The 14352-nt window shown below is 47.2% G+C and overlaps 1 protein-coding gene across 1 annotated transcript; it reads right to left on the minus strand.

Moving 5' to 3' along the window:
- Positions 1–581: 581 nt before the first annotated feature.
- slc25a1a (solute carrier family 25 member 1a) lies at positions 582–9641 on the minus strand. Its single transcript, XM_056285317.1, has 9 exons — positions 9389–9641; positions 8851–8958; positions 7912–8011; positions 6910–7048; positions 5105–5189; positions 3997–4101; positions 3735–3850; positions 1527–1600; positions 582–1398 (listed from the first exon to the last, which is right to left on the minus strand). The coding sequence occupies exons 1-9, from the start codon at positions 9639–9641 to the stop codon at positions 1284–1286; spliced, it is 1095 nt and encodes a 364-aa protein (XP_056141292.1). The 3' UTR covers positions 582–1283.
- Positions 9642–14352: the final 4711 nt, after the last annotated feature.

Consider the following 14352-nt stretch of genomic DNA (forward strand, 5'->3'; position numbering starts at 1 on the left):
AGGAAAATTCCTTTTTTTTTAACAACCTGGGTCATATAGTCGTGGTTTTAGCCATTACAAAAATAGGATCCAGTTTATTAAAAAAAAACAAAAAAAAAAACAGAATTTTCCTTTAACCTCAACTTCAAATCATTGCCACATTACACTGCTTTTAGTCGCCAGCTCTCATAGAAAATGAATGACCTCTAGCTGTTTGTGTCGCTCATGATGCTTTTGGTGTGAGTGCAAAGTAAGAAGACACATATATGGTTTCACTGAATAATCATTCTCCCTCTGCAGCAATGACAGGAAGCTAATGCATCAGAAACCAGGAATTATCCCCTCTCTTTGCTTCTCTCTCTCCCTTGAACCTCCAGTATAATCATGCACGTCTCTTTGAGTCCATGTGTTTCTTACATCTACAATTAGACAGTTAATCAATTAGACGAATGACTGAAAACTAATGGGTTATAACTCAAGTCATCGATTGATCGTCATTTAAATAAAAGTGTCAAACACCCACTGGTTGTAGATTTATAGGGTTGTTAACCTTTCTCCTATTCATATTATAAATTGAATAGATATTTTTTGGCTGCTGGTCAGAATAAACAGTGTAAGATTATTTAGGCTCTGGGACCTTATGATGGGCATTTGTCACTTTTGATATTTTGTAGACTAAATTATTTGTCCGAGTAATCAAAAACAAATCGATAGTTTAATTACTAAAGAAAGTAGTTGCGGCTTTAGTCACCTTCTTCTAAAGTCATATTAATGTACAAGCCCTGTGAGTTTATGACTGATTTTCCACTAAGAGAAAGAGGGTTCAAGAAAGAAAAGAGAAGACACATTTTGTTTGACCTCAAGTTTTGAGAGGGACGACACAGTGTGCAGATTAACCAATCTATAGACAATTTACTGGCTAGCTCTACAGCGAGCATTAGCTTAATAAGGATTAGCCTTGTGTTTTTGAGCCTTCGTGTCGTGCCTCGTAATTGCTGATGAATAAGCCGACAGGCTGACTGTCTTCCATTCCACATGGGACTGAGGTTCAAGGATCAGGGTCAGATTGGCCCACAAACAAATGCCCCGACCACTCCTACTACCAGCTGTTACCTGCCTTACCAACCCATGAAGTGTAACATCCTACCAGTCCTAGGGTAAACTAGCCACTTATTTTTAAGTATCAAAAATTAAGTAAAGCTAAAGAAAGCTCCCATCTTTCCAGAGCAATCTAGACAGCTATGCGTTATGATCGGGGAAGTGGTCGGTGATACCCCTCTCTTCCCATTGCCACCCGAGTCGGTTTACTGTGTCTTCCAAATATTGTTCAGTAGTTTGACCACCTCTTCATATATGACGAAGACTATGGCCACATCCAGGCACACGCGGCCAAGCCTGGGAACTGTTCCCTTGTAGAACCTAAATGCAGAATGAGAAGAGATAAGGCACCATGGTGTCAAGAGTCTTGAATTTGTAAAACCAGTTTGAGAGAGAAACAAAATAGGGGGGAAGTAGCTAGGACTAATGTTAGTCGCTGAATAACTCACGCTTGTGGTCCTTCATGTTTCAAGATGTGGAACGCACAATCCATTGTGTTTTTGTACCGGTGGGCCTCCAAACCCTGAGTAAAAAAAACCAAAACAATGCTAAAACCTGATCATGAAATTCTGATAAATCGTGTATGGTTTGTCTGTTTGTTCCGATGTCAGTTCATGTATAAAGCAAATTTAAAGCTGAAATCCGTGATTTTTCTCCATTAATAAATAGATATTTCATCCATCTGGACCATTGAGTCAGGTTACATAAGACTACTAAAAATAATACATTTCATTTATAGAGTGATTTAAGGTACTCAACGATGCTTTACAGAAGTTAAAATAAACACAAAAGCAACACACCAAAAATATATAACAAACATTAATCATACATTAAAAGCAATTCCGAAGTCCGCGGTGGTGTAGCGGTCTAAGCATCGGCTTTGTGTCGATGCAGTTGCCCACTGGGGACTGGGGTTTGCGCCCCGGTCTCGTCAGATCCGACTATGGCCGGACTCGATGAAGCAGCAATAATTGGCAACGCTGTCTTCGGGAGGGGGGCGGAGTCGGCTTGTGTTCGTCACGTGAATGCGTCTCTGTGTGTGTCGGAAAAAACAGTGGTTCGGCCTGGAGTCGCCTTGTCACGAAAGTGGGGAGGCGTCTCCTTCGAGACTGCCGGCCGGAGAGAGGCAGTTGGCGAACGCATGCAGTACGAGGGTGGGTGTTTGAATTAAAATAGGGATCGATTGGACACTAAATTAGGAGAAATTAGAAATAAATGTATTAAAAAAAAAGCAATTCCGAAAAGGTGAGTTTTGATTAATAATTTGAATGTGGACAGATCGGTGTAGTCTCTGATGTGTTTGGGGAGGGAGTTCCAGAGGGAGGGGGCAGTTATGGAGAAGGCTCTGTTGCCACAGATCCGGTGCTTGGTCCTGTATGGTGGAGACAGGAGGTTGGCATCAGAGGAGTGAAGGCTGCAGGAAGGAGTATGACAGTGGAGCAGGTCAGTGAGGTAGGAGAGGGCCTGGTTATGGAGGACTTTGTGAGTGAAGAGAAGGACTTTGAATTGGATCTGTTTTGGGACAGGGAGCCAGTGGAGGTTCTGGAAGACAGGGGTGATGTAGTCAAAGGAAAGGGAGTGGGTGAGCAGGCGAGCTGCAGAGTCCTGGATGTACTTGTTTGTTTAGGACTTTGGACGATGAGCCGTAGAGAATGCTGTTGCAGAAGTAAATTCTGGATGTGATGAAGGCATGGATCAAATTGTGGCAGCAGAGAAGGAGAGTGATGGGCGGAGATGAGCTATGTTTTTTAGATGGAAGAAGGCAGTTCTGGTGATTTGATTGACATGGTGTTCAAAGGAGAGGTTGCTGTCGAAAATGATACCAAGGTTACGGATGTGTGGGGAGGGAGACTGAGTGGAGTTATCGATGGAGAAGCAGAAGCTGTGAGTGGTTTTGTAAGGGATTTGGGGCCGATGATGATCATGTCAGATTTATCATAATTTCGTTTAAGGAAGTTGTCTTGCATCCATGATTTAGTTTTAGCGAGGCAGTTGGTCAGACTGTAGTAAATTGTGGTGGTGATGCATTTAGAGGAGATGTAGAGCTGGACGTCATCGGCGTAGCAGTGGAAGTGGAGACCATGATGATGTATGATGTTACCAAGGGGGAGCATGTAAAGGATGAACAGGAGAGGACCAAGCCCTGAACTCTGGGGTACGCATTGGGACAGAGGAGCGGTGAAGGAGGTGCAGGTGTTGATGCTGATGAACTGTTGTCTGTTATTGAGATATGATTTTAGGCAAGAGAGGGCAGTACCGGTGATGTTGAGGGAGGGTTCAAGGCAGGAGAGAAGAATGGTTTGGTTGATTGTGTCGAAAGCTGCAGTGAGGTCGAGGAGGATGAGAATGCTGAGGTGGTCAGAGTCTTAGGAGATGAGGAGGTTGTTGCTGACTTTCAGGAGGGCTGTTGTACTAATGGGCATTTTTACCATGGTTGGAGACACTCTCTGTATACCACTATGGACAGTTTCGACCAGGTAGGACAAATTCAAGTACAGCACTGACCAACATGTTCCTACTCAAACAGGAAAAATTCACAGCAGTGGCTACACCTTGTTTGTAGTTTTCGCTGCCAGAGGGAGGGACATATGGGGGAAATCGCGGATTTCAGCTTTTCTATCAGCATTGACCGAAGATTTGTTGAATGATGTGCCAACCTGCATCCTGGTCTTGACCACATCTAGTGGGGTATTGCCGAAAACACTGGCTGCTCCAGCTGTCGCTCCAAACATCGCAGTGACTATGGGGTGCATCTCGCGCCGGGGGTCATCTCCTTGACAAGCATCAAAAACAGAATGAGAGAAATCAGAGAGAGGAGAAGTCCAGGCTATTCTGAGACGTGCGATGGCACATCGAGAACAGTGACAGAGAAAATGGCATCTGAGTTGCGATGAAAGGTGGGAAGACTGGCTTTCTCACCTTTGTACCAATTACGTAGGAGGTTCATCACATAGAACCGGATGGCCTGATTGGTTCCTTGTTTCAGCACAGTTGCAGTAAGACCCTGGTACGTCCCTCTCACACCTGTCAATGAATCACTCACGTTACAGCTACAATCCTTAGCATTTTCATTTCTGTTTAATTCACCGACGTCTATGATGGAAGTGGTAACTACAGCGGTTTTTGCCCAATAAAAATCCCAGAGATCCATTCAAAATGAATTAGTCAGCAGTGCTGTTGTGTCAGCACCTTCCCCGCCGCCAAACAAACCTAATTATAGAGTACAAACCCAACACATGAGCATGGACGTCTTTATCCAAACACACACACACACACTGTCTGAGATGTAAGTGCAGAGAAAGGTTTGTTTTGGGATTCTGAGCTGACTTAAAAAAAGTCGGTAACACTTGATAATAACTACACAAATGAAGCACTAGTTAAGTATTAGTAACTACTGAATTCATCATTTGTAAAGCAAGACACGCACCAATGGTTAGTGAGTGTGTTAATAGATGTTTTATAAATACTTATTAATACTGCAATTCATGATTAATTCAGGTAGTTACTAGTTGTTAGTTAAGTATTTTGTATGACCTCATCTAAAGTGAGGACTATCCATACCTTACAAAGCATTTATAAATGAGATTGATAGGCCAGCAGTACCTTGAGATTCACAAAAGTCTAAAGGATCGTAAGATCATTTAGAAAGTGTAAGTACAGGATTAATAAACTGTTTAGATGTACATTTGTGCATGAATTAATCATGAATTGCAGTATTAATAAGTATTTATAAAACATCTATTAACACTCGCTAACCATTGGTGCACATCTTGCTTTACAAATACTTTACAAATGCTTTACAAATGATTAATTCATGAATTCAGTAGTTACTAATACTTAATTAATGCTTCATTTGTGTAGTTATAAAGTGTTAGAAAAAATTGCGGTGGTCAAAGCAAGAGAACCCAGATGACTTGTGTGACCAACTGACCTCATGCATATAGAAGGAAACCGTATGAGAGATGTGAACAGTAAAGGTGAAAGTAATAGCCCCACATGTTGTACTGAGCCATGTTGTAGCCCTCACCCTGTTCTCTGATGATCTCACTGACTCCATGAAAGAAGCCTCTGTAGCGTGGCCGAAGGGAACACTGGTCATGGATCAACTTCACCTTTGACAGGATTCAGGAGGAAAGGGTTCAGATTCTGTATGGTAGTGAGCAGCAGTTCTTGCAAAAAGAGAAGGACGTTTCGGGTCGGAAAACAACACAGCTGATCTGTGGAGGTCCATTGTTGGATAAACTCATTTCAGGTAAAGTAAAAATAATACTGAGATTTAAAAAAAACTATGTAGAACTGTTCAAATAGAAAGTTAAAAAGTACTTTACGTGCAGATTAAAATGAATGCAAACATGATAAATAAAAACAAAAGAACAATTGATGCAAAAAGACAAGTGAGATAAAACCATACAGTAGGGTGACGGGTGACATTAAAAGCAGTTTTATAAAGTTCTTCAGTCATCCAGAAATATACAATATCAAAACAAAGAACATACACTGGGCTGTCTCTGTGGATTTGAAAAGTTTTCATCATTTTAAACGGACATCCTCGGCTCTGCCCTGCTTCAGCCGAGTGGCACCGAACCTCCCGGGAATAAAAGCCGGGTTTCATGACCGCAGAACTGAAAAAGCCAAATCTGATGAACGGTGAAGTGTTTACGTTGACAGTCCGGTCGGTGTATGTCCAAACTTTGAACGTTTTAAACGACGCCACGGAGTTCGCAGGTCTGATGTCATCTGAGAGATCGACTCAGGGTTTTGGTGCCCTGACAGAGGAAGTGTACTTAAAAGGTACAGTGTGTAAAATTTAGCTTAAATTTGAAAGAAAAATTAAATACAATAAAAATGAATATTCAGGAGTGTGGGTGGCGTGGCGGTCTATTCCGTTGCCTACCAACACGGGGATCGCCGGTTCGAATCCCCGTGTTGCCTCCGGCTTGGTCGGGCATCCCTACAGACACAATTGGCCGTGTCTGTGGGTGGGAAGCCGGATGTGGGTATGTGTCCTGGTCGCTGCACTAGCGCCTCCTCTGGTCGGTCGGGGCGCCTGTTTGGAGAGGAAGGGGAACAAGGAGGAATAGCGTGATCCTCCCATGGCCACGCGCTACGTCCCCCTGGTGAAACTCCTCGCTGTCAGGTGAAAAGAAGCGGCTGGTGACTCCACATGTATCGGAGGAGGCACGTGGTAGTCTGCAGCCCTCCCCGGATCAGCAGAGGGGGTGGAGCAGAGACCAGGATGGCTCGGAACAGTGGGGTAATTGGACAGGTACGATTGGGGAGAAAAGGGGGGGGATAAATAAATAATATTCATAATGTCTTAGAATGAGCCCTTATATCTTACATGTATCTACATAGGAGCCGGTCCCTCTGTATGGAGGGTGCCTTTTTGCACCATCATGTTTCTACAGCGGCCCGCTAGGAAAAACCTGCACAGGGAGATTTTTTCTCAAGAAACCATGTTTTCCCCTGTGCAAATAAAAACAGAGGCTGCTGTAGCGTTGTCCCTGAACGTTGTGAGAAGAAGTATTGGGCATCATAGTTGTTGTTTATATGGCGCAAGCGAGCACAAATCCGTTTTGAACAAGTGAAAACATGAACAAATAAAACAAAATCGAGACAGGCACTGTGCTCGATGACACCATCATTTATGGACTCTGCAGGTCACCGTAGTTTCTGGTGACCTGCTGACAGGAGGTGGGGAGGGGGGTTCATTGTTGTTGTAATGTGCCTCGCCAGCCAGGTGCCACTAAAACCTCCAAATATTACACACTGTACCTTTAAATGGAGAGACAAATAACCTCAAATCTGTGGTGGGGGGTTTATCCTACCAACCTTTAGCGTTTCCATGGGACAGACCACCACGATGGCCTCCGCGATCCCAGCCCCTAAACCACACAGGAGACTCCGCGTGTTGTCAAGGCGACCGGTGGCATCCCGCATGGGGTTGCTAAGAATCTCAAACGTCCCGAATCTGCAAGGAACCATGAAAGTGTGTGATTAGCTGAGAAAGGAAAAAGATAGGAGCTTTAAGGAGGAGTAGAACAGGATGTTTGTGTGCTCATAAAGGGTACAGTCTTGTGGGTTTTGGTTTTTGCTGAGTTTACCGACACCTACGGTGGTATGTGGTAACTCCAGATCAGAGCCACTCAAAACGAATCGGGGTGCTTACTGCTGTTACATCAGCACCTTCCCCACCGCCAGTCAAGCAAAACGAAAACATCACCGAACCTGGATTTGATCCAGTGGTGATGATATGTTCGTAAAAGTCCCCCCCCTCTTTTCTGCCCGATTGTATCTAGCCAATTACTTCACTCTTCTGAGCCGTCTCGGTCGCTGCTCCACCCCCTCTGCCGATCCGGGGAGGGCCGCAGACTACCACATGCCTCCTCCCATACATGTGGAGTCGCCAGCCGCTCCTTTTCACCTGACAGTGAGGAGTTTCACCGGGAGGGCGTAGCACGTGGGAGGATCACGCTAGTCCCCCCAGTTCCCCCTCCCCCTGAACAGGGGCCCTGACCGACCAGAGGAGGTGCTAGTGCAGCGACCAGGACACACACCCACATCCGGCTTCCCACCCGCAGACGTGGCTAATTGTGTCTGTAGGGACGCCCGACCAAGCTGGAGGTAACAGGGGATTCAAACCGGCGATCCCTGTATTGGTAGGCCCCGGAACAGACCGCCAGGCTACCCGGACGCCCCGTAAAAGTCTTTCTTGAGCTTGATTTGCTATGTCTGCTCACTAGCTAAAACAAATTCCCTTCTTCACACTTGGCTTCTCCCACATTTAGCTCCCTACACCGACACCAGCTGCCATTCTCAGTATCAGTGCGTTACCTCACAGCTGATTTTGGAATAGATCCATACAGGAGAGAACTGAGACCTCTATACAGTCCTCTGAGTCCATGATCCTGCACCGTCAACTTCACACAGTCACCTACAGGTACACACAGACACACACACACACACAATTGTTAACATGATACAGCATAGGTCGGTGGGAATTCAGGGAACAGTAAAAGCTACTCACACATAGTGAAGTCAAGGCACATTTGAAAACAACCAACGTTGACAGAACTGCAGTACAGTATCTCCCCCTGCCCCCCTTTTCCTCCCCAACTGTATCCGGCCAATTACCCCACTCTTCCGAGCCGTCCCGGTCACTGCTCCACCCCCTCTGCCGATCCGGGGAGGGCTGCAGACTACCACATGCCTCCTCCCATACATGTGGAGTCGCCAGCCGCTCCTTTTCACCTGACAGTGGGGAGTTTCACCAGGGGGACGTAGCGCGTGGGAGGGTCACGCTATTCCCCCCCTCTCCCTCGAATAGGCGCCCCGACCGACCAGAGGGGGCGCTAGTGCAGCGACCAGGACACACACCCACATCCGGCTTCCCACCCGCAGACAACGGCCAATTGTGTCCGTAGGGACGCCCGACCAAGCCGGAGCCGGAGATAACATGGGGATTCGAACCGACGATCCCTGTGTTGGTAGGCACCGGAATAGACCGCTACACCACCCGGACGCCCCCTGCAGTACAATATCAAATTCATATAACATGCACTGTATTGTAACGTGCATGGATTAGTAGACACGCTGGCCGCTGGCTGGTGGGTCTGACCCTTTAGTCTAGCGGTTAGCGATGTCTCCTGCGGTGCGGGCGATACGGGTTCGCGTCCCGGCCGCGGCAGTTCCTGTGGTTGCGTTGTCCCCCGAATTCGCTACAGTATTGTATCAGTAAATAAGACAGCAGATCAGCGGAACGCAGCGTCCTACCGATGCCTCTGTACCGTGGTGGGTTGGCCCTCTCGTCCAGCTGCAGCTGGGTCTTCACGTATTCTGTAGGAAAGGTGATGCAGATCTCTATGCCTCCAGCAATGCCACCTGGGAAAGGACGGGGGGGGGAGGACAGGGTCAAACACCGGTGTCGGTATGGATCGTGCACACATTCATTAATCAGATGAAGTAATTCTGGTTAAAAAAAAAAGTGCCGCCGATACAGCTGACGCCTTACACATTTTGAGGGGAGGGGGTGCATTTTTTTTTTGTGTGTGTTTAAATGAAACGTTGACGTTATCCGACTCGATTACCAAATCGCAGCCTACACATGCATCCAGCCTGCACATGCATGCAGCCTGCATCGCTCGGCGGGCTGAGCGCATCCTGACCCACATCCGTTTCGCAGCGTTTGAACGGACGGCGGATGGAGATTTAACGCGGCTGTCCGGCGAGACGCGTAGCAGCACGGCAGAGACGCGTGAGCGGGGGGGGGGGGTAAATAGTGCAAAGGGCGACATATTTTGCCCGTCCCAACCTGCGAGGATGGCCTTCCCGGGATGCGTGACGGTCCTCCCTCCGACCGCAGCGGCCGCCAGGGTCCTCCTCGCCCCGTACGGCGGGGGTCCGGCCGGGAGAAGAGAGGCAAACGAAGCGGCCGCGGAGCTCCGGCCGCCGGCGCCCAGCGATGGAGGCTGCGGGGAGGAGGAGGCGGCGGCGCATCCCCGGCGGACGACACCGCGCCCACACGGGCCTTCGTGGACCGAAAACGGCTTCAGTAGTGACGACATGGCAGCCACGACCCGACTGTTTGTCTAGCGACGGCGACGCGGGACAATGTCACACAACGCGACACACACACACGGGCGCAACGATGTGGCGCCTGGGAGCTCATGAATATTCAAATCCCCGTCAAGCCGATGGAGCCGCGTCACTGGCTCGCCCCGCTGATTGACTCAGCCACGTGACCATGCACGACTTCGCCAGCCAATGGCGTGCGTGACGGCGCGTTACCGAGCCAGCGTGTAATTTGTTGTGGCCAAATCGGGCGAATGAAAGTAGAGGCAACCGATGGAAAGGGGAAGCGCATCTCTACACTAGTTTTAGCCCCATCATCTTGTCCGCGGACCCGTAATACGCCACATAGTAAAAAGAGGCGTTTTTATGTTCATGGTTTTGTTTTTTTGCACGTTATCCTTCAGTGCAAGAATTATCCAGAAATACTGAGTAAAGACCCCACTTTTATTATAGGTCCCAATGCCTTTGACCCTGACGAGCCAGTTCTTGTCAAACAATCGTAAACAACCCATTTGGTACATTGCCGAGACCTTTATCTATCCCTGGCTGGCCCTTTAAATAGAAGTTTTTGCCACAGCACACACCCTCCTGTCACCCTTAGCCTGGAATTGGGTCACATTGTCTACCCCCCCCCCCACACACACACACAGAAAGAGAGAGAGAGATTGTTTGTTGGTGATCCAATATCAAGTACAATCAAATGTTATTTATATAGCATGAACCAGGCATCGCAATGTCCCACCAACGAGGAAGGGCTGGCAGCAAATACAAGATGAAGTGAAAGCTATTCAAGGACATAAAGGAAAACAATTAAGAAACATCAAAACATAAAATAGAATAATACTATTGGGAACACCGTAAATACAGTTGTACAGTATTCATTCAGCTGATCTTCAGCCGCTTGTCCGGGGTCGGGTCACAGTGGCAGCAAGCTAAATAGGGCACTCCAAACGTCCCTCTCCCCAGCAACGTCCTTCAGCTCCTCCTGGGGGATCCCAAGGCCAGATTGGACATGTAGTCCCTCCCACGAGTTCTGGGTCTACCCCGGGGTCTCCTCCCAGTTGGCCATGCCCTAAAAACCTCCAAAGGAAGGCGCCCAGGCGACATCCTAATCAGAGGACGCCTCCTGGGCGCCTTCCTTTGGAGGTTTTCCGGGCACGGCCAACTGGGAGGAGACCCCGGGGTAGACCCAGAAAAAAAAAAGAAATCTGAATTGTACAATATAAATTGTACAATTGTATTTACATTATTCCCAATTGTATTATGCGGCACGGTGGTGCAGTGGTTAGCGCGGTCACCTCACAGCAAGAAGGTTCTGGGTTCAAGCCCCGGGGTAATCCAATCTTGGGGGTCGTCCCAGGTCATCCTCTGTGTGGAGTTGGCATGTTCTCCCCGTGTCTGCATGGGTTTCCTCCAGGTGCTCCAGTTTCCTCCCACAGTCCAAAGACATGCAGGTCAGGTGGATTGCCTGTACTAAACTGTCCCTAGGTCTGAATATGTGTGTGTGTCGGCCTTGTGATGGCCTGGCGGCCTGTCCGGTGTGTCTTCCCACCTGCCGCCCAATGACTGCTGGGATAGGCTCCAGCATCCCCACAACCCCGAGAGCAGGGTAAGCGGTTTGGATTATGGATGGATGAATGGAATATTAATTGTACAGTTACTCAGAATGTGGGTTCTGGATTACACATCTCCTGGTAAAATGGAAACCGGTGATGTGGACTCCATCAGGTGTCCATGCCACGAAAAGATGAGCGCTCTTCTCAATGCATTTAGAAGGCTGAATAGCCAAGTGTTGAGTAAACCGCTCAGACTCCATCTGATTCATTGTGTTTAAGACCAGATGAGCTGAAAGCAGCTTCACCAAAACCGTTAGTCTGTGCGGCCGAGAGGCAGCTGGTAAATCTGTGGGGTATACACCCAAACCGTATATAATTCATGCATTGAGTGTCGAGCTCATGTATTGGTTTAAAAACAGTGCGCATATTTTAAAACCTGTTCTAAAAAGGTAACTGGATGTCGGTGTAGGGACTGTAGAGCAGGAGTGACGTGTGCTCCTATTTTTAGTTGTTTTGTTCAAGTTGCAGTTGGCCAGTTGTTGGTTTAGGCAGGCCAGAGAACTGAATTAATCTGATAAACCCAAGCATCAGTTTCCCCTGCTCATGCTGGCCATACTTCCATCGGACTTTCAAATACATGTCGAGCATCATGAAATGTGGCAGAGTAGAGGGATGAGGCTTAAGGTCCACGGTTCCATCAGATCCGTTCAGACCATTCATACTGAATGTTATCGTCTTCTGAAAGCGAGGGATTTGATGGTGTATTGCTGGTGTCTCTACGACAAAAGCTAATCGACCAACCAGAAGCGTGGACTTCAGTCACGCGACGTGGCCTCGAGTCAGACTCACGTCACAAACTTGACTTTAGATTTGATAAAACTGAAAAAGGCTTGCAGCCCGACTTTGACTTTAACACCAGTGACTTGTGTCCCGACGTGGACTTGAGCCTTTTGACTTGAAGCTTTCTCCAAAGCCCAAAGGCAAAATGCTTTTAACAAGTGTGCAGCCGATCGAATCCCCTACAAACACAATTGGCCGTGTCTGTGGGTAGGAAGCCGGATGTGGGTATGCGTCCTGGTTGCTGCACTAGCGCCCCCTCTGGTCGGTCGGGGCGCCTGTGCGAGGGGGAGGGGGAATAGTGCGATCCTCCCACGCGCCAAGTCCCCCTGGTGAAACTCCTGTCAGGTGAAAAGAAGCAGCTGGCGACTCCACATGTATCAGAGGAGGCATGTGGGTAGTCTGCAGCCCTCCCCGGATCAACAGAGGGGGTGGAGCGGAGACCGGGACGGCTCGGAAGAGTGGAGTAATCAGTCAAACGCTTCATTTACAGATCCACTTTGGATCAGTCCGTAATAAATACAAATTTTAAAAAGCATTCATAATTTGAACTCATGATTTGATGATGGTGGGACAGTGATTAGTGCGGTCACCTCACAGCAAGGAGGTCCTGGGTTCGAGCCCTGGGGTTGTCCTCTGTGTGGCATTTGCTTGCTCTCCCCGTGTCTGTGTAGGTTTCCTCCGGGTGCTCCGGTTTCCTCCCACAGTCCAAAGACATGCAGGTCAGATGAATCGGCCGTACTTAATTGTCCCTAGGTGTGAATGTGTGTGTCCTGTGATGGGCTTGGCAGCCTGTCCTGGGTGTCTCCCTGCTTGCCACCCAATGACTGTTGGGATAGGCTCCAGCATCTCTGCAATCCCAATTGGGATAAGCGGCTTGGAGGATAGATGGAGTCATTTGTGTAAATTCAGTATATTAACTGTTACTGTTGTAGAATTTTCCAGTGGCATCAAATTTAATGAAGAACACAAAATAACTGGTTTACGATTTGAAACTCAATGTTCAGGACCTGAGATTTACTTGTGACTTGGAAAAGGATGACTTGGTCCCACCTCTGCCAGTATCCAAATCATACCCATTTTCACACGTGCTCGTTTTGTTGGCTACAGTCTTGCGCATGACTTTACAGGGAAAAGTCAGGCGGTGTGTAATGTTTTGCACATCAGGAATAGCCTTTGCACTCGTCTTGTGAAAATTAAAACCAGAGCAAAAGACTAAAATCATGTCCTCTCGACAGAGTATGCCACTTACTACTGCTCATCTTACCAACGCCTTCATCTGGCAAAAATGACAAGTCATCCAAGAAGAGTTTTTTTTTGCCACTTGAAAAAAAATAAAAGATGACCTGGTATTTTCAGTTTTAGGACCTCAGTATAAAAAGAAAGAGCGATACATTTCATGCTGTTTTTATTTTGCCTTCTCGAAACCGTTGTTGGTCATCATGGTGGTTACAATGCCACACCTCACTGGCTGATGGGCTGGACGGTAGCAACGAAGTTTAGCTCGGGGGGCAGGTGTTGGTAGCGAGACAGCATCTCCTGTAGATGGCCAACTGTATCCTCTGCGCCCGTCACATAATAAATGCTCACCTGTAGCACATAAATCATCATCATTAGTCATTGTTTGGGCAGGGTATGCGTCGCTCTGTGCATCTTCTAGATATGCAAACTCTGTAGATTTGTTGGATTTTTCTTTTCGACTCACACTGATGTGGTTGAGGCTGCTCCTTGTATCCAATCTGTATTGCAGTAGCCTCTCCAAGGTGCGTATGCCCAGGAAGGCGCTGACCTCCAGCTGCTGTAGACACACACAAACCTTAACCAGGTCCAGCAGTTCCTCATCCAGCAGCTCATGGAAGTTGAACAGGTCCAGGCTTAGACGCTGCACACAGGATCATCATATAGAAAGTGAACATGTGGTCTAACATGGCAAATTAGCTGCACACTCAAACACTGAGTCATCAGGTGTTCAGGAGGGCTTAGTTGCACTTGTTTCATGACATCCTCTGTTACCTCAAGTCAAGTTTCGATATCTACTTTCCCCATTTAGTGAAAATTCCTGACGACAAGTCTTACAAACCATGAAACAAGTACACTTCCTTGAAACCAATAGTCTGCCAGTGTGGCAAGAAAATTTTACCAGCATAAGCATTATGAAAATTAAAATAAAGTACATTTACAAGCTTGTCTTTATAGTAAAACCATAAAAGTATTCTGCTCTTACTATATAATGATTAAATACTGTAGTATGTTTTAGTGTAGAAAGTGTTACTATGTAAATATTGTACATGGCTATAGTGTTCACATATTT

This window comes from Lampris incognitus, chromosome 8 (genome assembly GCF_029633865.1).
Source record: "Lampris incognitus isolate fLamInc1 chromosome 8, fLamInc1.hap2, whole genome shotgun sequence".
Lineage (NCBI taxonomy): Eukaryota > Metazoa > Chordata > Actinopteri > Lampriformes > Lampridae > Lampris > Lampris incognitus.

Coding starts and splice junctions, on each gene's coding strand:
- slc25a1a (XM_056285317.1), bottom strand. CDS start 9,641: ATGTCGTCACTACTGAAGCCGTTTTCGGTCCACGAAGGCCCGTGTGGG. Junction 3,851..3,996: donor CCTACGTAATTGGTACAAAG/GTGAGAAAGCCA, acceptor ATGCTTGTCAAG/GAGATGACCCCCGGCGCGAG. Junction 1,399..1,526: donor AAACATGAAGGACCACAAGC/GTGAGTTATTCA, acceptor TTCTGCATTTAG/GTTCTACAAGGGAACAGTTC.